At 42.9% G+C, this 24,239-nt stretch overlaps 2 protein-coding genes across 4 annotated transcripts in view; both read left to right on the top strand.

Annotated features, from left to right (window-relative positions):
- arap2 (ArfGAP with RhoGAP domain, ankyrin repeat and PH domain 2) overlaps positions 1-24,239 on the top strand; it is a 186,081-nt gene that overhangs the window by 21,787 nt on the left and 140,055 nt on the right. For all 3 annotated transcript variants that reach the window (XM_085349547.1, XM_085349548.1, XM_085349549.1), the window contains exons 7-8: positions 2,098-2,218; positions 17,661-17,854. In XM_085349547.1, the coding sequence (XP_085205673.1) occupies positions 2,098-2,218; positions 17,661-17,854 (315 nt within the window). The remainder of the gene's footprint in view (positions 1-2,097; positions 2,219-17,660; positions 17,855-24,239) is intronic.
- LOC146636517 (uncharacterized) lies at positions 20,825-22,745 on the top strand. Its single transcript, XM_085350870.1, has 2 exons — positions 20,825-21,306; positions 22,187-22,745. The coding sequence occupies exons 1-2, from the start codon at positions 20,954-20,956 to the stop codon at positions 22,455-22,457; spliced, it is 624 nt and encodes a 207-aa protein (XP_085206996.1). The 5' UTR covers positions 20,825-20,953; the 3' UTR covers positions 22,458-22,745.

The following is a 24,239-nucleotide window of genomic DNA, read 5'->3' as shown; positions in this document are numbered from 1 at the left end:
CCGCTTCCCGTCACATCGCACGTCTCCGCTGACTCTGCTGGGAGAGTATTTACAGATGCACAACTCGCAATTAAACAAGTCTCTCCTGCGTGACCCCAAAACTGGAATTAAAACAATTAATTAACCCATGCCGGGGTATAATTATCCATGCGCAGCCGCCGAGCTAATTCATCCACGCGCGCTCTTACTTTCTCCTTTCCTCACCTTCCTTTAACTTCTGGCTAAATTTAGAGAGAGAAAGAGGGAGATATTGGTGTGAAACTCCCGGGGAGAGGAACGCACACGGCTGCCTGTCGGTAATTAGGTTGAGCCACTTCTTGCCATTGTTAACATCCTGCTTTAATATGAGAAGGACCCCTTCTTGACCCTCTTAGGCGTCTTCATTTCTACATGATGTCTCTCTTTTTCCCACGCGCCTCCTCTCCTGTCTTTGTCCTCCCTCTTCTCTGTTTCTTTTTCTTTCTGATCATGGATTTATCCCTTCCCCTCTGTTTTTTTCCCTTCCCCTCCTTACCTCTTTTTTCTGATTGTATCACACAACGCTCTTACCATTTTCTTTCCCTTACTTCTCTCCTTGGCCTTTCACCCAAACCTAATTTATCTCTTTTTTTTTCCCCACCATCCATCCATCCCTCCCACTCAGCCCTACTCTCCTTAACTGACTGTGCCGGCTGGTATATTTTTGGCTGCGTGGTCTCTAGAAATAGGTTTTTGTGGATGGCAAGGTCACTGGTTTAATTAATAATGACAAGAGGGAGTCAAAAGTTCACATCCTTTTTTTTTTAAAATTTCTCATTTTGTCTTCCCCACACCCTCTTCCCTCTTCCATCCATCCATCCATCCTTTCTTCCTTCGCTTACTCGGCACACTCTGCATGTGACTGTGGGATAGAAGCACGGTGAAGCACAGACACAAACTGTTACAGTTTATACACAGGAATCAAAATTCAGGTCAAGAAAACGGGAAAAGGAAAAAAACTGTCATATGAAGTCATTTGTTGTTTCTGTGTTTTTTTTTCCTCCTTATTTTGCAATGATAATGACATTATCAGCATGAATAATGCATTCTCGTGTCTGCCCCCCCCCCCCCTTTTTTTTAACAGCCATGTCATTTTTCATGCCACTACAAAAGCATAATGTGCTGCCCCCCTCCCCCCACTTCCCTCTATTGCAGGAACGTTATAGTCCGAGATGTTCTTGGACATTTCTGTGTTATATTCTCACATCAGGTTCTGAATACTGATAGTGATGCCGTCTGTCCTTGATTCTTCAGTAGTCATAATATTAACTTTGGAGGTTTTTTCTCCTTTTTTGTCCATTCTATCTCGTTTCCCATTCATGATGACCCAGTACTGTAATTGCCATTGTCGAGGGAGACTGTAAAGAGGGTCACGAAGCCTCCAGTGCAACATCCTCCTTATTTGGATGCCTCCACTAGAGCTGCTGGGGAGGAGGGGGGGTAATGAAACAAAGCACACAACCAAGTCCCGCTTTACCTACTCACTTCCTGTGCTGAATCCCCAGTACACGTGTGCACGTCTCTTTTTAAATTTAAAAGTTTGTTTTCAGCTCGTAGATTTGTTTCACGAACTTCCAGATGACGTCTCGCCACGTGCGCTGGCGTTCTTTAATGTAGCGCAGTTCACTTTTTTTCGTTTGGACATCGTTTCCTGCTTTTGAAATTCTGCACATTTCAAGTATCCAATTCGAGGTCGGAGGTCGCGTCAATGCAAATTCGTTCCGGCTCTCGGAGCAGCGCTCCTTGTCCGAGAGCGTTTGTGCAATTTATCAAAGTTATTGCTGGACACAGGGTTGCTTCATTTCTGCAGATAAATCTGACGGCCTACTGATAAGATGTTTCTGTGGTTTCACGAGGACGTCTGTTAGTGCTGTTTGAAATTGAATGTGGTCCTAACAGAGAGTAATACGACTCAGGATTTCACGTCTATTGATACAAACAATGCGCCAGAAAATAATAACTGTGGGCCTACAGATGCAGATAATAGGAATAAGCAGCAGTTGAATAACATTATTAACATGCGTGAAGCGGCGTGTGTGCTTGTGTTTATTCGCTGTGTGTGTGTCCTCCTCTGTTTAGGAGATGTACTCCAAAGGGATGATTCTGGCCAGCGCTATCAGGCAGGTGCGAGGACTGGGCGACAACAAGTTTGAGGTAGTCACCTCCCTGCGGACCTTCATATTCCGAGCTGAGAGAGAAGGTACAACAAGTGCTTCCTTTTCCTCTTTGTTCTGTGGTTTTGCATTCAGCTATGAGCCACACGTGCCGTTCTTTCTGTTTGTCACTCTGACCGGCTGATTCCCCGTCTAGCCTTGTTTTTCCTTCCTCGCTCGCCCCTGTTTCCCCACCTCTCCCCCCTCCCTTCCTGTTTGTCTCTTTCTTCTCCTACCTCGCCATCTGAATATCTGAATGCCTCCGTGACAATCTTCTGTCTCACCTCCTTTTTCCTCTATTTTCTCTCTCTTCCTTCTCTAACACGCTCTCTCTCTGCAGTTTCTTTCTCCTCATACTCATTTTCAGTTTTATTAGGCTCATTTGTATGACTGTGAATCCTTTTGCAAAGCACCCCTGTGTAAAGAAACGGTTGTATACATTTATTTTCAGTCTTTGAAGACAGATATGAAAGGATCAAGATCCATTTAATGTCTGTGAGTTAGGTACAGCGATGTGGCGTTTAGCCTCGCCTAGCATGAAGATTAACGCAGCGTTCCAGTTGCCTCGCAAGTCGGATGTTGGGACTGGGAGTGACACCACTCCCGAGGTGAGCTTTTTCCAGTGGTAAAATTGGAAAAGCAAGGAAAAATGGGGTTTGTTTTGCTCCTTAGCAACGTAGAGGCATTCATGTGTCACTAGAAAACCAGCACAGTGCTTGGTTTTTGTTTCTTGTGCTTAAAAACATCACTGCTGCCTCTTCATGGACAGAGCACAGTCAGTGCTCTGGATACATCTTATTTAGCAAGTCACAAATACATAACAGTGGCTGTACAAACTGCACGTTTGACAGTTGTGCATGTGTGCACTGGATTGGATTGTGAAGTCGGGATTGGTGGGACTGCCTTGACTTGTTCTAGTTGAAAATTCTGACTGGGAACTTGCAAGTGCATAATTTTGGAGACCAAGATCAATATTTAGTGATTTAAAATTCATATATTGCTGGAGACAAATTGATTTCTGTAACATTTGTTATATTGAGTTCTTTACTTACTCATTTAAACTGAGTCTGCTCAGATTAGCTGTCGTGTTTCTGGTGTTCCAAACACGTGTAGCCAACTGGGAAGCTGCAGAGCGCCCCTGGTGGACGAACTTTCTCCTTTGGATTCTTAATTTCTAAACTTCCTAAACTTTCATTTATTGGCCTTTTTGCTAATTCACATATGTTGAGAAAAATAGTAAAATTGGCCAATATATCTGCGCCGCTCGAGTTTACTGTAGCAGAACAGCTGGTCAATGAGGAAGCAAAATTACTTAAGGGGAAACAGGATTCTGCTCTAAATTTATACTTAGTGTTAGTATGTGTAGGCTGATTAGGGCCATGTTTACAACTCGTGATCACTGGGCCACAGAGAGGGAAAATGTCAGCATTGTAGCTGAACTTTAAGTGCAAAAGATGTTGCGTGCCATCTGTGACAACAGATATTGATATATATAGGACCTGCGGCGGGTTGCAAGGTGGCTTGGAGGAAAAAAAAGCAGTTTTATTATTGGCACCTTTTTTGAGATTTTCTATTTGATTGCTTATAAGTGTGTTAAAGTTTCCATGTTAGCGAGTCTGCTGCAGTTGTGCTTCAAGTGATGGAAATGTTATCATCAGAGGGTGACGAGTGTTTCGTGATCGCTTGTACCCGACTGTGGAGACTTTACAATACAGCTACTAGAACTATAGCAGGAGTGACTGCTTGGATGTGGAGTCTCCTGTCTCCGTGTAAACACCACTTTAGAAGGAAATCAGCTGATGTTTTCTGTCACTGACGTAAACCAATCTTTGGGGATTGGGACTTGGTTTGGTTGAGCTACCATTACGCTTGAAAAAGTGTTATTTTCTGTCCAGCTGAATAAATGAAAATTATGATCTACCGATGAGTGTGCATGTGGTTATTAAAGAGGTCAGTATTGCAGGAATTCTGCTTAAATAACATCTTTCCTCCCTCTACTCTTCATCTTACTGTCACACACAAAACGCCGCACGAGTTGTCTCCGCTTATCGTCTTTGAGGTGGAAGCTTTGTCTGTGTCGGCCTTAATGAGAGGGGAAGGAGACACTTTCTGCTCCTCACCTCCCGCCTGCTTGATGGCAGTCTATTAGGCAGCGCAGGTCAGACAGCTCATTCACTAAATGAGGGTCTGTTTCTGGGGTCAGATGCTGGCTGCCCTTTGATTCATGGGAATAAGTTAGATTGCAGAAATCAAGCTCTGCGTGGTTATGGCATTGAGTGGTACAGTGTAAATACGTGAGAGCAGGTAGAGCTGAAAGATCTTAATCGACTGGGTCACCGAGACCTCAGCGCGGGTTTGTGACACGCTGACATCTGAGCCAAGAATAGAAACCTCAATATTTGACTTGCTAATAGTCATTACTGAGGATCACCTTATTGCTCTTGAAGAGCCCTACTGGTCTTTTAATGGCAGCATAATACTGGAGCAGACATTAAGCATCAGGCCTTGCACAAAATCTAACTTTTACTCTGGTATTCTGTCAGTTTAATGGTGACCAAGGCATAGGAATAACAAGTACTACATACAGTTATTCATTAATGGAAACCCGTATTGAAACGTTTAATGGATAATTATTTATGTAAAGAAGCATTTCATTTTAAGTCTGAGCAGAAATTGTAAAAACACCCAGCATTCGTGTGGATCCATGTAAAATGTCAGCTGAAGACGATAAAGGGACTTAATGGGACAGAAATGAACATCTCCCGTTATTTGCTCTTTAACCAAAATGCATACAAATCATTGTGAGGCGTACGTGCAGATAATAAGCGAAGAAGGTCATTCCTTTAGAAAATACGACAGGTTGGGAGGACTTTTGAAAAGCTAAAACCTTTCGATGGTTCCCAAAGTGTTTGTACTTGACACCATTCTTGTCGAGAAGAGCGTCACTTGTGAAGTCTCAGCACTCAAAGCCGTACTAATCAGTGCTTGTATGGAATTAATTAGCACCAAACACTTTTGTAAAATGTTTTACTGTCTCAACTAAGCGTTTTAGCCTCTTTCAGCTAATTGTTTTTTTTTGTCTTGCAGTGTGTGGTTTTCCCGTTCAGCAGCTAAAGAGAAAAAGATTGTGTAGGGATGCAAATGTAGCTTGATTTAGACGCAAAATTGCAAAACTTGATGATGCTGGTTTGTGTTTCTTCATTTTATTTAGGTTTATCCTCATTCTCCAAAATGTACCAGAGGAAACAAAGAAATGTTCATTTTGAAGAATAACCTTTGAATATTAGCCAGTGCAGACCTGATGTAACAAAAAGAGGTAACCATCAGCTACTGCCATGGAGAAAAGTCATTAAGGATGCGGACAGGAACAGACAAGAAGGCTGATTTTGGCCAGTACTGTTTTTTGTTTGATGTATGGGTGCATTTTCAGCAAAGCTGAGCAAAAATAAAGTGAAGTATTAGTGTTTCATTATCACCTTCACAGAACCAAACAAATGTGGGAAAAATATGCAAACTCCCTGGGTAGATGGTAGATTCGAACCCAGGACTTGCTTGCTGTGAGGCTTCAATGCTAACTGCTGCTCTACTGTGTTACCAGAATATTTGATAAGTTAAATACAGCAAAAATGGTTGTATATATGTATCTGATCAGCTGCTTGTTGTGTTTGTGGCCTTTCAAACAGTTGTTGCCAGTTGTGGTGGACAAATTATGAAACATCTAGGCTCATGGTGGAAGTAACTTTTTAAGATTACATCTATGGGCTGTTATAAAGGCAGATACCGAGAGATTGGCAAATATTGACCAATAACATTGAACTGCCGATAACTTCACTCTCTGTTCCCCAGTCAGTTGACCTTAGCGAAATTAGCCACAAAACACGCCACAAAAGACTAAAAGCTTAAAGTGTGTACCGGCTAGCTAGCTAGCTAGCTGGAGAGCTTCTTAGCGTCTCGTCTTAGGGAGAGCTTCTTCGTTACTCTTTGAGGTTGTGGCCCATCAGTTATGTTACATCATCCCATTTTGGTAACAAAGGATTTCAGTTATATTGTGCACAGATGCACAAACGTTTGAGAGCTAAAGCGAAATGTATGGAAGCTCAAACAGGAGATTTTACACTATGCATATACGAGATATGAATAGTTCTGGCTGCTTTGTGGCTTCCACCGAGCAAAGATTTGCATCCAGTCTTTTCATTCAGGATTTTTTTGTTTTTGCTTCACCTCTAGCTCATAAAAAAAAACAAAAAAACAACTTGCCCTTCAAAAACTTTTTTCATCTTTTCCCCCCACTCTGAGGACCAAGGGTGTACGACAACCCCTCCCCTCTCTGTTGATTCAGCGGATCATCATATCGATGACTGCCAGCCTTTTTTCTTTTCTTTTGTTTGGTCCGTTTATGAGTCGCGGGTCCTCGATGGCATCATTTATCACGCTGTCTGATCGTCATACGTCACACTCAGTCGTCTTGACAAGAGCTGGGAAGGGGAGAGGGCTGTCTGATTTGGAGGTGGCCTCTGACCGCTTGGGAACAGTCGGATGGCTCTCGCGAAGGTGGCTCCTGCCATCAAGAGACGAGTCTGTGAGGAGAAATGAGAGAGAGGGAGAAAGGAGGATAAAACTTGGCCTCATCACCTCATGCATCTTTAAACAGGCCCACTCGCCTTGTGGCGGAGAGTCATCAATCTTTGGGGAAACACATGAAAAAGAAGGAGACACGAGCAGACAGAGGGAAAGAGAAGGAGTTGGTTAGTGAAGTGGAGTTAAGGAGCTGCTGGGCTGATACAGGTGGGGGGCGAGAGCGGGGAGAAAATGATGGAGTGATGGTCGGAGGAGTGTGCGAGAGTGGTTAAAGGCATCCAAAAGGCATAGAAGAAGAGGGAGGAAGAGCAACAAGGGGAAGAAAGGGATTAGGCGAGGAAGTGGCAGGAGTGGATAGTGCAAGAAGCAGACATGCAATCTCGATATTTTAAAAAAAAAAAAGGAACAGAGAAGTAAAGGCGGAGACGGCAGGGAGCGATGAAAAGGGCAGAGTGAAGATGGAGAGAGGGAAAAGGAGGAGTGAGAAGTGAGTGAATAATTGAAGGCCACCGGAGAGAGTGTGCACACAGCTGTCGGCTGATTCCCCACTTGGTCCGCAGGTGGCCCCTTCCCTTAGGTACTGTCAGCTTGAGAGAGGAAAGATGGAAGGAGGAAGGAAGGCAGGCAGGGGGAGAAAAAAGGAGGGAGGGAAGAAGTGATGCACAGAGCGGTGGCAGCGGTGGGGGAGAAGAAAGTGCGGCAGGAAGAGATGCGGTGAGGAATGATGGAAAACAGACAGGACAGAAAGGGGGAATGTTGGAGATGTGCGGAGGGGTTGCAGACAAATGCGCTACAAGACAGGAGATGAGATTTATTGTGTTTAAAAAAAAAAAAAAAGGTTGATGATTTGTATTCTGATGCTTTGGCAATTGCCTTTCCACAAGCCTGCTCGTAACACATGTTGGTTCTGCTCGAGATGACAGGAAAGACGTTTAGAGAGGTGTAGAGAATGAGTAAGGAAGAGCAGAGGAGTGGTTGGGAGCAGCCCAGAGACAAAATGATGGCAGAATTATAAACTCAGAAGGACCTGCAGTGAGACTTAAGCTTTGTACATGTTTGTACATGTTTCACTTCACATTATTTCATACTTCACTGCTACAGTGGTTGGGTTTTGGAGTGCTTTTTCCTCTTAGCTAAATCAGGTGAATGCTAGTCCAGCGTACACTCTCTTTAGCTGGACGTCTTTCCTTTATTGAAAGCCAGAAGGCCCGCCTATAAACCGTATGGGATCTTCGCAGAGACACAGATGCCTTTGTGTTAACCCATGAATATTATAAGGCTAATAGTTTTGTCACAGAATAAAATAAAAGAATAGACTTCTTAGAAGATCTGTTGTCGCAGTAAACCACATAGCAAGCCGTTCCGTTTGTGAAATAACTGCCTTAAAAATGTTTTCAAAGTTATAAAGGCCACAGTTACTGCAGGGACTTTGAGTTAAGGCACTCAAGTTATCTGATGTAACACCTAGCAGAGATGTCACCTCAAAGTGATAAGTTTAAGCCTCGCTACATTTTGAGATGTATGAAAATTCACCCCCGTACAGCTATAAAAGTCCATGCATAAAATTAGCTACAGATCACAGAGTGTAAAATACATAAACACATTACCGGTAGTCTGTAACTTGGGCCTTCTGACATGAAAGTGTGTGGGGGCTGACAGTCTGTCAGATCTTGATTGTATGTGCTGTATACGTTTTAAAAAACATTGTTTCAGTCTTTGTGGTCATAAAGGACACTGTCAACAACAATACTCAGGTGGGCTGTGGGGTTTAAGTGATGCTTAGTTGGTATAATGGGGCCCAAAGTGTGCCAAGAAAATGCCTTCTACACCATTACACCAACAGCAGCTTGACATTTTGATACTTAACCGACATTCTGAGTGTTGCAGCAAAAGTTAAGAGTCATCAGCGCGATTTTGGGGAACCTGTGGGATTTTAGCCTCAGCTTCTTGTTTTTAGCTGACAAGAGTGGTACCCAGTTCAGAGATGCTCTTCTGCATACCTCAGCTGTAGTTTGAAGCAGTCTGATCGTTCTCCTCTGACCTCTGACATTCAATTCAATTCAGTTTTATTTATATAACGCCAAGTCACAACAATAGTTGCCTCAAGACACTTTATATTGTAAGGTAAGATAAGATAAGATAAGATAACCTTTATTAGTCCCACACGTGGGAAATTTGTTTTGTCACAGCAGGAAGTGGACAGTGCAAAAGTTATGACGCAAAAATTAGAATACAATAAGAATAAATACAGTACACAGCTGTACAGAATAGAATAAAATAATATACTATATACAGTAGAATAAAATAGAATAAAAATATACAATAAGATAAAAATAGAATACGAATGCTATATACAACTGAGTAAAAATACAACGATGCCAGAAAGGATTATTGCACTTAGTGTTATTGCACATGTGTGGATGTGTGTGTTTGTTCAGTTAAAGTCTTTGTTGTGGAGTCTGACAGCAGTGGGGAGGAAAGACCTGCGAAATCTCTCCGTCCCACACCGTGGGTGCCGCAGTCTCCCACTGAAGGAGCTGCTCAGTGCTGTCACAGTCTGCTGCATGGGGTGGGAGACGTTGTCCAACAGGGATGACAGCTTAGCCGCCGTTCTCCTGTCACTCACCACCTCCACTGGGTCCAGAGGGCATCCTAGAACAGAGCTGGCCCTTCGGATCACCCTGTTCAGTCTCTTCCTGTCCCCAGCAGAGATGCTGCCGCCCCAGCAGACCACACCATAAAAGATAGCAGAAGCCACCACAGAGTCATAGAAGGTCTTCAGGAGTGGGCCCTCCACCCCAAACGACCTGAGTCTCCGCAGCAGGTACAGCCTGCTCTGCCCTTTCCTGTAGAGGGCGTCTGAGTTATGAGTCCAGTCCAGTCTGTTGTTCAGATGAACACCAAGGTACCTGTAGCTGTCCACAGCCTCAATGTCCATACCCTGGATGTTCAGTGGTTGCAGTGGAGAATGCTTGTGCCTGCGGAAGTCTACCACCAGCTCCTTGGTTTTACTGGCGTTGATCTGGAGGTAGTTCAGCTGGCACCAGTCCACAAAGTCTTGGGTCAGACCTCTGTACTCCTTGTCGTCCCCATCAGTGATGAGGCCGACTATTGCAGAGTCATCAGAGAACTTCTGCAGGAAGCACTGGGTGGAATTGTGGGAGAAGTCTGCAGTGTAGATGGTGAAGAGGAACGGAGCCAGAACCGTTCCCTGTGGGGCCCCCGTACTGCAGACGACCCTGTCCGACACACAGCCCTGAGTCCTCACATACTGTGGTCGGTCGGTGAGGTAGTCCAAAATCCAGGTAGTGAGGTGATGGTCCACTCCAGAGTTCTCCAGCTTGTCCTTCAGAACCGAGGGAAGAATGGTGTTGAAGGCACTGGAGAAATCAAAGAACATGATTCTCACAGTGCTTCCAGCGGTCTCCAGGTGAGCGAGGGAACGATGTAGGAGGTGAATGACGGCATCATCCGCTCCAATGCCAGGCTGGTAGGCAAACTGAAGTGGGTCCAGTGATGAGCTTGTTAGGCGCCGAAGCTGAGCCAGGACCAACCGCTCCAGGGTCTTCATCAGGTGGGATGTCAGAGCCACCGGCCTGTAGCTGTTGAGGTCCTTGGGGCGTGAAGTCTTTGGCACTGGTACAACACAGGAGGTTTTCCAGAGCTGTGGGACTCTTCCCAACCTCAGGCTCAGGTTGAAGAGGTGCTCCATCACCCCACACAGTTGGTCCGCGCAGGACCTGACGACCCTCGAGCTGATGCCATCTGGGCCCGCTGCCTTCTTGCCATTAATCCTCCTCAGTTCCCTCCTAACCTGGGTAGGTAGACCCCCTATGAGGAAGCACTTTGGCAACAGTGGGGAGGAAAAACTCCCTTTTAACAGGAAGAAACCTCCGGCAGAACCAGGCTCAGGGAGGGGCGGGGCCATCTGCGGACCGGTTGGGGTGAGAGAAGGAAGACAGGATAAAGACATGCTGTGGAAGAGAGCCAGAGATTAATAACATCAGCAAGACATTTTCATGGATAGAACTGCTGTCCACTGGAAGTTTTCTCTTGTCCAGACTAATCTCTGTGAACTCTAGAGATGGCTGTGTGGGGAAAATCCCAGCAGATCATTGCTTTCTGAAATACTCGGACCGAACAACCACTCCACATTCAAAGTCACTTAAATCAGTTTGAACTGAATGTCACATAATTCAGAATGTACAAAATCCACAGTTTGGATACGTTTGCCAGAAATTTGATTCTGATGAACATAAACAGTTTTTACTGAGGATGAATGTGAGTGTAAGACGTAATTTGTGGCAAATGTGTAGATTAAACACTAAATAATAATAGAAATGTTTCGTTCAGTGTTGGTGAGTTTGGGCACTGAGATGATTAAAAGGAGAGAAACAGAAAATGGCCACAGTCCCTCAGCTTTGTGTATCTTTTATTATTTGTTTTCCTCCCCTTTTGTTTTGTATCCCTGCTGATGGAGACCGCGTGGGCGGCTTCTAAGATCTCTGTTGAGCGCTGAGTGGACCTAGCTCTCATCTCATCCACTTTCGCTGAGGATTATCTGCCTCTCCCCTCGTCTCTCTCCATGAAAAGTCGAATATTCTTTCAAATAGATGGCCTTGCATATATCCCTTAATAAGCACTAGTTTTGGCCGCTGGATTTTTAGTGGCTGGCAGTTGTTCTGTGCATGCAGAGGTGATGCCGTGTTTGTGCACTGAGCAAAAAATCATTGCGAGGTTCTTGTGCGAGGCAAATATTAACATACACAAATCCTAACGTGCAAGGCGTACAGGCACGCCACCGTTACTTTCACCTTCCTCCTCTGCTACCATCCCTCCTGCGCTCAGATTGACAGCTTGGGCGAGGAGGCCAGCGGAAAGTGGAGGGAAGGAGGAAGGAGCCCCCCCCCCCCCCCCCCCCCATCTGAATAAATGAACAGGCAAATAAGTGAGAGCAGGACAGGCAATGGAAGTCAGAAAGCAAGATGGGAAGGGAACCGTAAAGCCAAGTGATGTAAAGGGCGGTCAATAATTGAGCAGGCCTTTTATTATTGATACCAGCTCCTTGTGAATTCATAAGAGTCTGAGGGTGGGGCTGAGCTGGGATTGGTACCGGGCAGCAGATACAGTATTTTGGTGCTCGAGTGGGGGGCGGTTAAGGTTGTCGACGATGAGGACGCCCAGAGACCTGAGAGGGTATGTTTGCATGCAAATTCAAGGAGAGACACGTCCACAAAGGCTGCAGGAGGGTCAGAAGGTCACAGTCGAGAAGATGATTAAGGTCAATTTATGACGGTGACAGGTTGACGGTGACCAAAAAAATGATTGACGGGTCCCTTCCTGTGTGTGTGGAGGACACGCCGATAGGTCACTCTGGGGGGTGACGCAGCTCAAGTTCAAATTTGAGTCTGTCAAAGCAGAAAGGAGAAAAATGGAGGTGTAGTCTGCCTTAAAAAAAAAAAGACCTTGAAGAATCACCTTGTTGTTTTTATAAATACGAACTAATTTCTGTGATCATTAAAATTCTGGATATATTAAATTAATTTGCACCCACGTAATAAATCTGTAACGACTGTGTTTTTGAATATTTTGGGGTTATTAGGTCATTAGGCCTGTTTTTATGCTTTTAAATTGGTTCTTTAGTTTATTTATGCTACAAATAAGCAAGACAAATTGCAATTGATGCACTGTTTGGGCCTTGGTGGCTAATTTTCTTTTGTACACGCTGACGTCTTGGGGCGTGGGTGGGCGAGGGTGGGCAAGCTGTAGTTTTAGCGGCTTTCATGTAATGTTGTGTTGATGGTTGCCTTTAGGAACTTTGTTAAAATTATATACTATATGTTAAGGATGTCTCCTTTGAGTGAATTAGATTTTTACTCAGAAACCGGCACTGCTGACATAAATGCAGGCAGTCTTCTTTTCTGCCATCCTGCCACCTGGAGATGACTGGAATAGCAAGACGCCGTGAACAGGAGCGCGCACTGTGTCATGTGAGCATGGGCGTGAGTGTAAAACGGTCCGTTTTAAAATTTCCGGAGCAAGGCGATGCTCCACAATGATTTATCTGGTGACAAGAGAGGGTACCAAAAACATTTTGCTCTGACGATTAAGATGAACTTGGAGCTCGTTTGAGCAAATTAGATTGAACAGAAAAAGGAAGTATGTGGGCTTTGTGGTTCGCTGACCAGCTTCCGTGTTTTGAAGAATATTTTTAGTGTCAGTCTTTCCATCACATACGCCTCACTCTATGGTGTGTGTCAGTGGTTACCGACCTTTTTCATCTGACATACACCCACAGCCCTGTCAGATGGATTCAAGAACCCCTTCATCTTCACTGTGCCTCATGTTCAAAAGTGTACAGTTGAACTCTTTCTTTAAACTGGACTACTTTCACTGTACCATTTATCAGTCATGGTTGGCAAAAATGTCTCAAGAATGCATCTGCTATCAGTTACTACTCCATTTACCAACTGTCAATAGTGACCCAAGTAAACTATAGATGAGCCGAACACTGTTTTAGCCAACAAACTTCCTGCTTGCCCATACTTTTAGCAAAAGGTTTACAGTGGTCCCTCGCCATAACGCGGTTCAACTTTCGTGGCCTCGCTGTTTCGCTGATTTTTTTGTGCACTTTTCCATGTTTTTTTTGGTTCTTTTTGTTTTTTTTACAGTGCATAGTGTTCTACATCCTAATTGGCTGTAGACCATTGTCAATCAATCTCGTGCCGTGTCTCCTGTACAGTGCAGAGTGCGTTCAGCTTGTCAAATTTACATAAATCTTCGATCTCTAGCAGTGTGACTCTGAAGTGCTGCACTGTGTGTTTGTAAGTTTTCTCCCCAACAAACACAACAATGTCCACGAAACGTTTTGCACCCTCAAAGGCAACCGCAGGTGTGTCTGGTTTCATTCTATATAAGACTTATTTTTCTAGAAGGCTTGAACTTTGAGAGCGTTTAAACAAGAGAGAAAAGTGTGAACATGTTCATGCCTGTCGCGGGTTATTTTTGGAACGCAAGTCCTGCGATAAACGAGGGACCACTGTATCTCACTTTTTGTCCTTTGTGTGTAAATCTCAAGTTATCAGTGCCTTCCTTTTTGTATCAATCTTTTGTATCACTTTTACTTAACTGTTCTTTTGTATCTTGTAGAGCCTGTCCTTTTTAACACCGATATCAAAAATCTGATATCGGTGTTAAACTCTGATATCGATCTTTTGATATAAAAATCAAAAGATCTGTTTTTTTGGGGTGGGGGGGATTTCTCTGTATATTTTTTGTGTGTTTATGTACTCGTTTACATCAATCGATTGTTGTGTGTTTCTAACTGAGAAGTTGCAGAGTATCCTCCAGTGTGCAGTTTTGAAACTAAATAGCTACTATTGGCCGATACGATACATCAGGTAATAAATGTGTCAGGCTCTATTAACATGGTTGCAAATCACTTTTTTTGGTTGTTGTATGTACTATTTGTGAAAATCCAGTATCTCTAAATGTTAAATCAATCAATCAATCAATCAATCAATCAATCAATCAATCAATCAAAAAAAAAAAAACGATGTTTCAAGTCCAACTTGAGTTATACCATCCAGGTTGTTGTGATAGTGTCCTTCAGCTCATCTATGTTTTTGGTTCTGGTGTTTCTTATGTTCTGCTTGACAGTACCTCACAGCTTTTCTGTGAGGTACTGTCAAGTACCAACCTGAACCTGAACCTCATATAACCTCTGTAAGGTTAGGGTCATGTGACTTGGCTGGCCATTTGAGCACAAGCTCTCTGGGCAGGTGCCAAGTCCTGCTGGAAAAGGAAATCAGGATCTCCATAAAGTTCTTCAGCAGATGAAAGCATGGCTGGCTCTAAAACCTCCTGGTATACGCTTGCTGCGCTGACTGACACAGTTGACCAAATGCCACCAACACCAGCAGATGACACAGCACCTCACTTGTAACAGTTACAGTCGTTTTCCTGAAGATTTCCGTCATGGAGGCTCTTGATGCACTGACTCCAGCCTCAGTCCACTCGGCATAAATCTCTTCCGAGTTCTCGAATCAACTTTATTCGGCGGTCCTCTCGAGGCTATAGTCATCCCTGCTGCTTTTGCAGCTTTTCTCACTCCATGTTTCGCTTCAAGTTAACTTGTAATTACTATGGTTCAGTACAGCTCTCTGTGAACAGCCAGCCTCTTCAGCAGTGACCCCCCCCATAGCTTACCCTTGGTGTGAAGGGTGTTGATACGTGTCATTTGGACAAATGCTGTCCAAATCAGCAGTCTTTTCTGTGATTATGATTGGTTGCGAGTGCTGAATTAGACTGAGACATTCACAATATTTAATTTACTCAAACTCTAATAATTTGAGATACAGGATTTCTGATTTTCATACGTTTTTAGGCCTAAATCATCAAAAATAAACAATAAAAAGGCTTGAAATATTACACTTTATGTATGGGATATATGGCAGCTTATGTTTTTTGAATTATTTTTAAAAAATTGTATGTTTAGATGAATTTTAGTCATCCAAACAGTGAGATGTCAGTGAGCCTCCTCTCCTTCACTGGTTCAGCACACGCTGTTCTTCTTTGGATTTCTGTTCACTTTGACATTCTTCGAGGGAGACACTGAGTCCCCGCTAGCTCCAGGCTATTCTACTTTTTAAAAAACGAGATGTGGCAAAAAAGGGAAAAAGATGAATTTTCCCATCAAGGAAATCAATAAAATTCGTTCATTGGCATGCTACAGCAGTTTGTTAACCTCTTTCAAGCATTTTCATTAGTCTGCATTTCCAGTTGCAATAACTTTCATATCACGATTCGTGCAGTTTCCTTCCTGTTCTTAGCAAAGAAATGTAACGGATGAAAAAAAGCAAGCCGAGAGGATGTTACACCAAGCGAAGGTGTTTCTTCATCCTGAACATTTGAGCAAAGCACATTAAACCCATGCGTGAGGTATCCAAAAATACATTTCCTGAAAGGGGCGGTGTGACGCCCCCTTTGTGACCACACACAAATGTTTGTGGTTATTCTGAGAGCATCATTTAATCATATTATATTCCGATAAACTGTCATGCTGTCAGTGCTGCTTTTTGCTTTTTTGCTTTTCGTATGATGAGTTGATGCTTTGCACATTTTCACTTGGAGGATATTTATATTTCAAAAACATACAGTAACTTATAAATTCTTTTTTAGAGGACAGCATTGCTGCTTGCATAGTGTTCATATCAGCTTATAGAGTTTTTTAAATGCATTTCTTATTCCGGCTTGTGTAGAACAGCTACCGCTGTGGGTTCTGCTTTGGACCTGTGATGCGAGTCTTTGTGTGTGTTTACAGTCCTTTGGTATTTCTTGTGTTTCCACTTTGCGGGCTTTGATAGCACCGTGTCTTGGGCGGTGGAGGGATGGGCTTTACAGCGTGTGCTTCATGTCTGCTTTTATGTTTGCTTGAAAAGTTGCAGAGGAAGATATCTGAGAGGCCTTTCGAATACATCTTTTGAATGTAAACCCTGTGCGGAACATGATGGAGCACACTATGTTTGAGCCATTTATCTGCACAGTAATCCAGGGGGATTTACAGTAAGTCCTGTCCCGCTCAAGGACACTGCTTGAAGACTCCAAACTGCGTTAGATGTGCCATTGATGGGACAATTGACTGTTTGCTAAACCCGTCTTTCCAGCAGCAATTGTCTAATGATAGCTACCCGAAGAGTCTAAGGCCTGTAAAGCTTTAGATTCCTTTGTTTGCGTTGTGCTGCGAGACAATCTGCAATGTCTTCTTTTGTGGTTTTATCAAATCCCCAAACAGCAAGAAATATAAGAAATTGACTGATTAATGTGTTTATCTGCTGCTATAGGACTCCTATATCCTGCAATCCTGTGAAAAAGTGCGCCCCACTTTTAGTAGCAATGACATGAATTTACTGGAAATACTAGTTTTCTGCATGACTTTATCACTGTCTCACTTGCTTGTGGAGGACTTTTGGCCCGTTTGCTTGTGTTCATTTATGTTTGGCATTTGTTCATCCAGAGCTCTCCTCAACAAAGTCGTTCATCATCTTAACGTAGCAGTAGCTGCTGTTCATTAAAAGTGGTCAGCATGTGGAAGTAACAACCTCTTAAGTCTCTCTTTGATGCAATGACATGGCAGCTTTTTTTGTTTTTTTGAAGATATTAATAACTTAAAGTGGTTATCACATTTCATGAAACGGAGCGTTTGAAACGCCTGAGCGGCAGTAGATAAGGATTTGGACATCGACGAACAATTTGAACCCCAAAATAAGAATTTCAGAAGAAGCGATACTCTTAAAGCCAAGATAAGCTGCTCTGTGAAATATAGTCACTCCTCTTTGTGACTTTCTTTGTTTTCTTCCAAACTTGAGACAAATTAGAGTATTCAGAGAAGTGTGGCTGCTTCTCGTTAAAACCTGTACCTTTTTTTCTTCTCTTTTTATCGTATATTTTAATTAGGTGTTGTCTTGACTGAAATTATCCCCGCCACATTTTGCTTGAGGCTTGCAAATCTCTGAGAAGCAGCTATCTGTATCTCCACTGCTAGCACTTTTCAGCTTTGCAGGATAGTGGGTTTTTTTTCTCCTTCCAGCGGCTGAGTTAATTTTCACCAATTGTAGCTCATCCTGTGTTTCAATTACTTTTCCTTTCAGGCTGGAGTTTTCTGTATCAGTATGCAGCGGAGGTTTAGGAGCCAATGTAGCTCACAGAACAAATGCAAAAATGATGAGTTAACACTATGATTCAAAGACTTTAGGATGCCCTGATCTCTTTTTGTCTGGTTCTCTCCCTGGCTTTTCTTGATTTCCTTCCCTCTTGTATTCACTCCTTTACACGCTCACACTTGTATCCACATGCACCATCTGCCTCCCTTTTTCTCTCGTATCTGTCTCTCACTCATGCACGTGTCCACAGGGGAGCGCCAGGAGTGGATGGAAACTCTTCAGACGGCCACGCGCCCCCCCGCCTGTGGCTCCCAGAAGCGCTCCGGCACCCTCCCTCACGCCTCCTCCACAAACAAGCGAGGCTTGCTGGAGCTCCGCGGTTACAAAGGCAGAGTGCTGGTGTCCCTGGCGGGGAGTAAAGTCAGGCTCTGCAAAACAGAACAGGTACTTCCAACACCGTCGGGACTTCCTCTCTACAGAATGACAGCTTCCTGTTTTTTGGGTTTTTTGTTTTTAAAAGGGGAAGATGAGAGCCTATCTGAAGCAGTGGTGGCAGATGTGGAAATGCTCTTGAATGTGTAATGTGCATAAAGTAAATATATTTGCTTGAAATTGCTTTAGGGTACACTGAGATGCATTGGGCTCTCTGGAAAGACTGCTTATAGCCACGTTGACCCAAAGCTCGATCACAGCCACAACGGGCTGAAGAAGAAATGATACAAGACGAAGAATGTAGGGAAGTTAAAGTTGACGTGTTGTGCATGTAGCTGAAAATTGAAAATAGAAGCAGATGCTGAAATGTCTTAAGCCTGTGTTCTTTTAAATGTCCAGCAGAGGGCAATAATTCTGTTTACATGGTTGTATGAAAGTATGTTGGAAAACATCTCAAATACTCACTTGAGTAGTTGATACATTTGAGTTCAAGCAATAGTTATGAGTCTTTTTGAATGCACCATGACATTTAGGTTGTGAATTGTGGCTTTCATGTAAGTGTTTTTGGTTTCTCAGTCAGCTCCACCCTCTGCTTGTAACATCAAGTTTTGAAACAGAATGATAGCTAAGGCGAAAATGTTTAGTTTGAGGCTTCGTAAAGCATCAGGCTTGTAGACTTAGTGACCAGTCTGCAGTCTCCTCATCACCAGCAGTTTCAATGGGACAGAATGCACTCATTCATTAGCAGGAATCTGGCTGCATAGAGAAATAAGGTGCCACACTGAAAACCTCACTATGAATACGCTTTGGTTGCTAGTAGGTTACCGCAGTTACCTGTAGTTAGCATGAAAAATGCCGACTTGTCTGAAAACGCGTGCAAACGAGTGGTAGTGAAACTGTGAAAGTGTGATGCATACTGGACGTTCGCCTTCAAAGTAGAAGTTGCGCGTGTTGAAATGTTGTGGTTGCAACAATAAGGCACAACCTTGACTTTAAAGGCCAACATTCTGTTTGTCATGCCTCACTTTCAAGTTTCACTGCAGCTCGGAGAGAGCGCTTAAAGACAAGATGGTGTCTTCCATACAAACTATGAGTTACCACGGCAACCTGCTAGCAACCAAGGCAAAGCACGCTTTATGCAGCTGAAGTGCTCTGTTCCCACATGTCATCAATCCATGTGGGAACAGAGCCTTGTTTAACCCATTGGTAAAGATGGCTAAGTCCATCTTTTATATACAGTCTATGTAATATTTACTATGTAAAATATGGCCTCTTTAGGCAAATCTACTTCAGTGGTAGAGCAGGGCGATATGGCCAAAAATATTTATCACGATATATATTTGAAAATTTGCGATAACGATATAACTGACGATATAATTGATGCGAGACAAAATACAACTCCACAACATTACTAGCGCAAAAAGACAACCTTCCATTTATTTTCACTTAAACAAGAAGCTAGTTTTTATGTACATTAAAGCTTTATAAAAATGTAACAGTGCAAATGCAAATTCCTTGCTGAAAGTTTAACCAAAAGGCATTTCCAGTAGAAATGGGCTGACATATCCTGAGCATAACCATGTATAATATCCACTGAAGTTAAAAAGAGGTGCTTTGCAACATTAAACTGCAGTGCGCAGTACGTATTTTTTGGACCATAAGGTGCACGGGATTATAAGGCACATTAAGCGAAACAAAGCAGTCAGATAAATCAAACTTTATTAAACTCATTCTTCTTGCTTCCTCCACTTCTGTACCATTGATTCATTAATGTTGAATTCTCTGGCAGCTGTTCTATTCCCATGTTGTTGCAGTATATTAATGACTAACCTTGTATTGTGGATGGATTATCTCAGTTGTTCTCCTGACTGAAGTTTGGTCCGTTTACAGCATCCTGCCATGCGATTGCATTTGTCTCTAACTATCAGGAATGTTAACTTTTATAAGTGAAAAAGTGTTAGTGTTCGTCCTCCAGCTTCACTGTTTATGTTATGCTAACATAGCTGTGTCGCTAGCGATCACGTAGCACATCATTATATACCAGCTAGCCCAACTTCAGTAACCCTACAAACGTCACTGCTGTTTAGTTTCCTGTCTTCATTTATGTTGGAAGTGATAGCAGAGCTGTACGTTTGAATTTTTTTCAGAAATCTCTCAGTCAGAACATGCTATATCATGCTTAGTTAACTAGCGAAACTAGTGAGCTAACTTCCGCTAGCTTCCTGCTAACTTCTAACTCCGTTAAATGTTATAACTTTTGTTTTCATGGATGCCTGGAAGTTAAACTTTATAGTTACACCTGGTAAAGCAGCAATGCTGATCGTTTTATTAAAGATGAAAGAATTTAGACAGTTTTTAACTCTCAGTGATGCTGCAGTGTTGTTTGACCTGAAGCATACAGAGTTTAGGACCCAGATTACTCTCAGATTTAAGAGCATCTTAGTCCGACAAATACGACAATAACGATGGCCGCTTGCATGTTCTGCCAAAAAACGTGCTTTGTTGTGTATCTGACGGACAAGCACCAAACCAGTTCCACATCACTGAAGTTGCACCATTTTTACAAACCAATTCTGGTTCATTTGTTTCACTCAACAATCGGCCATGTGCGTATGAAAACAAAGGCACTGCGCATGCGCGTTTTACTCATATTCTATCGCGATATTTCATTTTCCTATCGTTGCCTAACATTATACTGGTATTACCGTGAACGGTATAATATGGCCCAGCCCTATTCAGTGGTGCTCTTTAAATCCAGGTTAAAAACTCGCTCAGTGGGTAACTTTATTTATTGTATTTATTGTTCTCATTGTACTTTTTATATTTCTGCTGCACAACACTTTGGTTGGCCATGTGTTGTTTTTAAAGTGTTACATAAATAAATTCTGTTAAATAATTAGCAGAAGGAAAAATCTAGTGTTTGTATGTTATCTTTAACATCCACATAGTGCCTCAGTGGATGTTACGGTGTGTTCACACCGAACGCGATGGACGCGAATAAAACGCCCCAAACGCCCCTAATTTGACGCGTGTACATTCGCGTCTCAACGCGTGTCCAAGAAAAATCCATCGCGCGTCAAAATATGATATTTTGACGCGCGTGAACCGGAAATGTGGGAGGGAGTTGTGCCAGACCGGTATCTTTGCAAGATGGCAGCTATCGAGCTAGCGCTTGAAGAGAGAGTCTCCCTTCTCTATGTACTGTGGAGAGCAGAGCAGCAGCGTAAAAGACGTCCTCGCCGTACCTGGGTCCATCAGGTCCTCCAGAGGCATGAGCAGTTTGGTGAGTTTCACCACTTGCTCCAGGAGCTGCGCCTGGATGACGGCCGATTCCAGCGCTATCACCGTCATTCACTCGGCCAGTTTGAGGACCTGCTTTCCCTCGTCGGTCCCAGCATCGCCCGCCTAGACACCAACTACAGGCGCTCAATCCCACCTGCAGAGCGCCTGTCCGTCTGCCTGAGGTTAGTAAAACTAACGGTAGTCCTTTATTGATATCTGTGCTAATATGCTAATCCATCCAGTTATACACTGCTAACATGGATGTGCTATGCTAACAGTGAATGCTGTCGGTGTTTACTGAAAGCAAACTGTGGTACAGAGACGACTCTTTATAATATTTCTAGTGATACTCAGAAGGTCTCATCAAGTCCCGATTTAATTCGATTTATGCTGTTATCAGTGTTTGCATGATAGCATGGCTGTGGTGTCACATCAATGTATGCGCTCGGTGTTTGCTGATATCAAACTGTAGCATTAGGACCACTGAGTTAACCTTTTAGTGATACTCACTCCTTTTTATTTAGACCTGGTTTAATTCTGGGATAGTTGAATATTTGTATATAATCCCTGCAGCTGTCAGACTCTATAGCAGGGGTCACCAGCCTTTATTAAAACAGAGTTAGATAAAACTGAACAGTTTGGTTCATCTTTAGTTACATGGTTCTATCTTGATAAGCTGTCTTATCACAGATTAATTTTTCAAAAATATTAATGATTTAAGCAAGGAAAGGGCTACATGTCAACATACAACTCTTTATTTCTATTAATGTCTTACTTCATTCCTACCTGATTGACATGTTTAGGAATTATGAGTGATTGGCTCACTGTAGTTGTGAAAGTTGCTACCAATCAAATTATGATATGTTAAAGTTAAAACAAAACACAACTGTTTTAGATATTATCTAATATACATTTTGTAATTATCCTTATAATTACAAAATGTTTTATGTAAGATTTAAGTTTTGTGATTTATATCTGACATCACAAAAGTATTTTGGAATTTGAATAATGTATTTTGTAACTGCAGTACACATAATACTGATTTTGAACAATTTTGTCCAGGTTCCTTGTCACCGGGGACTCCTTCAGGACCATCGCGTTCAGTTTCAGAGTCGGTGTGTCCACGGTGAGCCAGATCACCCCCCAGGCAGCGACGTCCATCTGGGACTGTCTAGTGGACGACTTCATGGCTGTGCCTTCACCTGGAGACTGGCGGTCCATCACAGAGGGATTCCAGGAGCGCTGGAACTTTCCTCTGTGCTGTGCAGCTCTGGATGGGAAGCACGTCCAGACAAAGGCACCCCATATATCATATAGGAGACACACACATTGATATACACTAAATATTCATTTCATTTCTTTTTTGTGGTGCCCAAATTGATGCACCTGCTTGATTTTGTTTAAACAATTATTGCACACTTTCTGTAAATCCAGTAAACTTCTTTTCACTTCTCAAATATCACTGTGTGTGTCTCCTGTATGATATTTAACTGACATTTTTTATTGTAACAACCAACGATTTATACAGGAAAATAATGTCTATTAACAAGGTTGCCCAAACTTCTGCATCCCACTGTATCAGTATATTTTGTCATTAGTATAATATGAAATAAATTCTACATGTGTCAAGTCGTGTGCCAACATTTGCTGTGTAGTAGAACTGAGACATTAGTCATTATAAACATTTATTTGAAATAATATTAAAAGTCTCAAACAGAAAAACATTAAACATAAATATATAAAATATAAGAATTTACAGAGAGACAGGAATAAAAAGGACCAGCTGCTCTCCAGAGCAGGAACAAGGCTGAGGAGGAAATGCTCCATTGGAGACTGGTGTGGCCTCTTCAGGGACTCCAGGATGGCCAGCTCCACCGCCGATGGACCGTCCTGGGACCCGTCCCTCATCTGCCTCGGAGCCGTCCTCCTCTGTGGGCCTGTAAAACAGCACAAAACACAAAGAAATGAGAAGGCTGCTACTAGATTTTAATTTCAACATTGAAAAAAAAAACAAAACAATAACAGGATATAATCAGATTGGTTGTAGATATTTAGTAAAGGTGATCACAAGGGAATCCCACCGACTAAAAAGGTATCAGTGCTTGCTGTACATATCTGTGGGTGCAGCAGCAGGAGCTCAGGGACTGGGGATGCTCTGCTGCAGAATCAGTTGGTTCTATCAATACAGTATTAAATGTTAACAGGTTGGATATAATAATCGTAGAGTAGACAGTGGTCCCTCATTTATTGCAGGGGTTCTCAGAATAACTAGCCCCTGGTCACAGTTCTCACAATTGATTCTCAAAGTGCAAACCTTTGTAGATTGCAAAACGTAAAAGTATTATTATGCCGCGGTTTGTCTTCATCTGCCCGCCACTTTCGTGCGCCTTTTTCCCTCACGGTGCAGGTGTCTATTTCCGAATGAGGCTCATAGTTATGGGTGTTTTTGTGCTGTTTTTTCTATTGGACGCGATGGTTATCAAAACCAAACGTGATAAATTTGGCAAGCGCAGGAGATTTGTCAATCAGGCTGCAGAATGCAATGCTGTACTGTGCAATAAAAAATCAGCGAAAAAGCAAAGCAGTGACGGATGAACAGCGGGACCACTGTGTGCTGTTTATTAATAAACAATAAAATATATTCCTAAATGACAACATGCATAAAAGCAGAACGGTATTTGTACGTCAGTGGGAAAATAGCGGTGGCTTGCTAGCTTTTGTGCGGCTTCCCCGGGTCAGTGAAAACTTTCAAAAGAGAAATGAATGAACTTACCAGGTTGCCCGATCTCTTCACATATCTTCCTCCAAGCTCGGTCCTTTTTATTCCTGTCTCGGTACTGAAAGCAGCTGGTGTTGTACAGCTCCGAGTTGTTTGCTACCGCATTGATTAGCCTTCCCCTCCATTGAAGTATGAAAGGCTTTGGCTGGATCTGCCCCTTTGACCTAGGTAACAGCCACGTCACCAGGCTCCTGATTGGTTGTCGCGGCGCGATTTGACGCTGGAGTTCCGATTTTTCCAACTCGAGCGGTAGACGCGAAACGCGCGTATGCACAAAATGCAACACAAAAACTCACGCGCGTGGTTTTATTCGCGAGTCAAACGCGCCAGACGCGC

This window comes from Diplotaxodon limnothrissa, linkage group LG3, assembly GCF_057381915.1.
Source record: "Diplotaxodon limnothrissa isolate DT_005_m linkage group LG3, D_limnothrissa_male_GT1.1, whole genome shotgun sequence".
In the NCBI taxonomy this organism is placed as follows: Eukaryota; Metazoa; Chordata; class Actinopteri; order Cichliformes; family Cichlidae; genus Diplotaxodon; species Diplotaxodon limnothrissa.
This window is presented reverse-complemented; position numbering and strand designations above follow the sequence as displayed.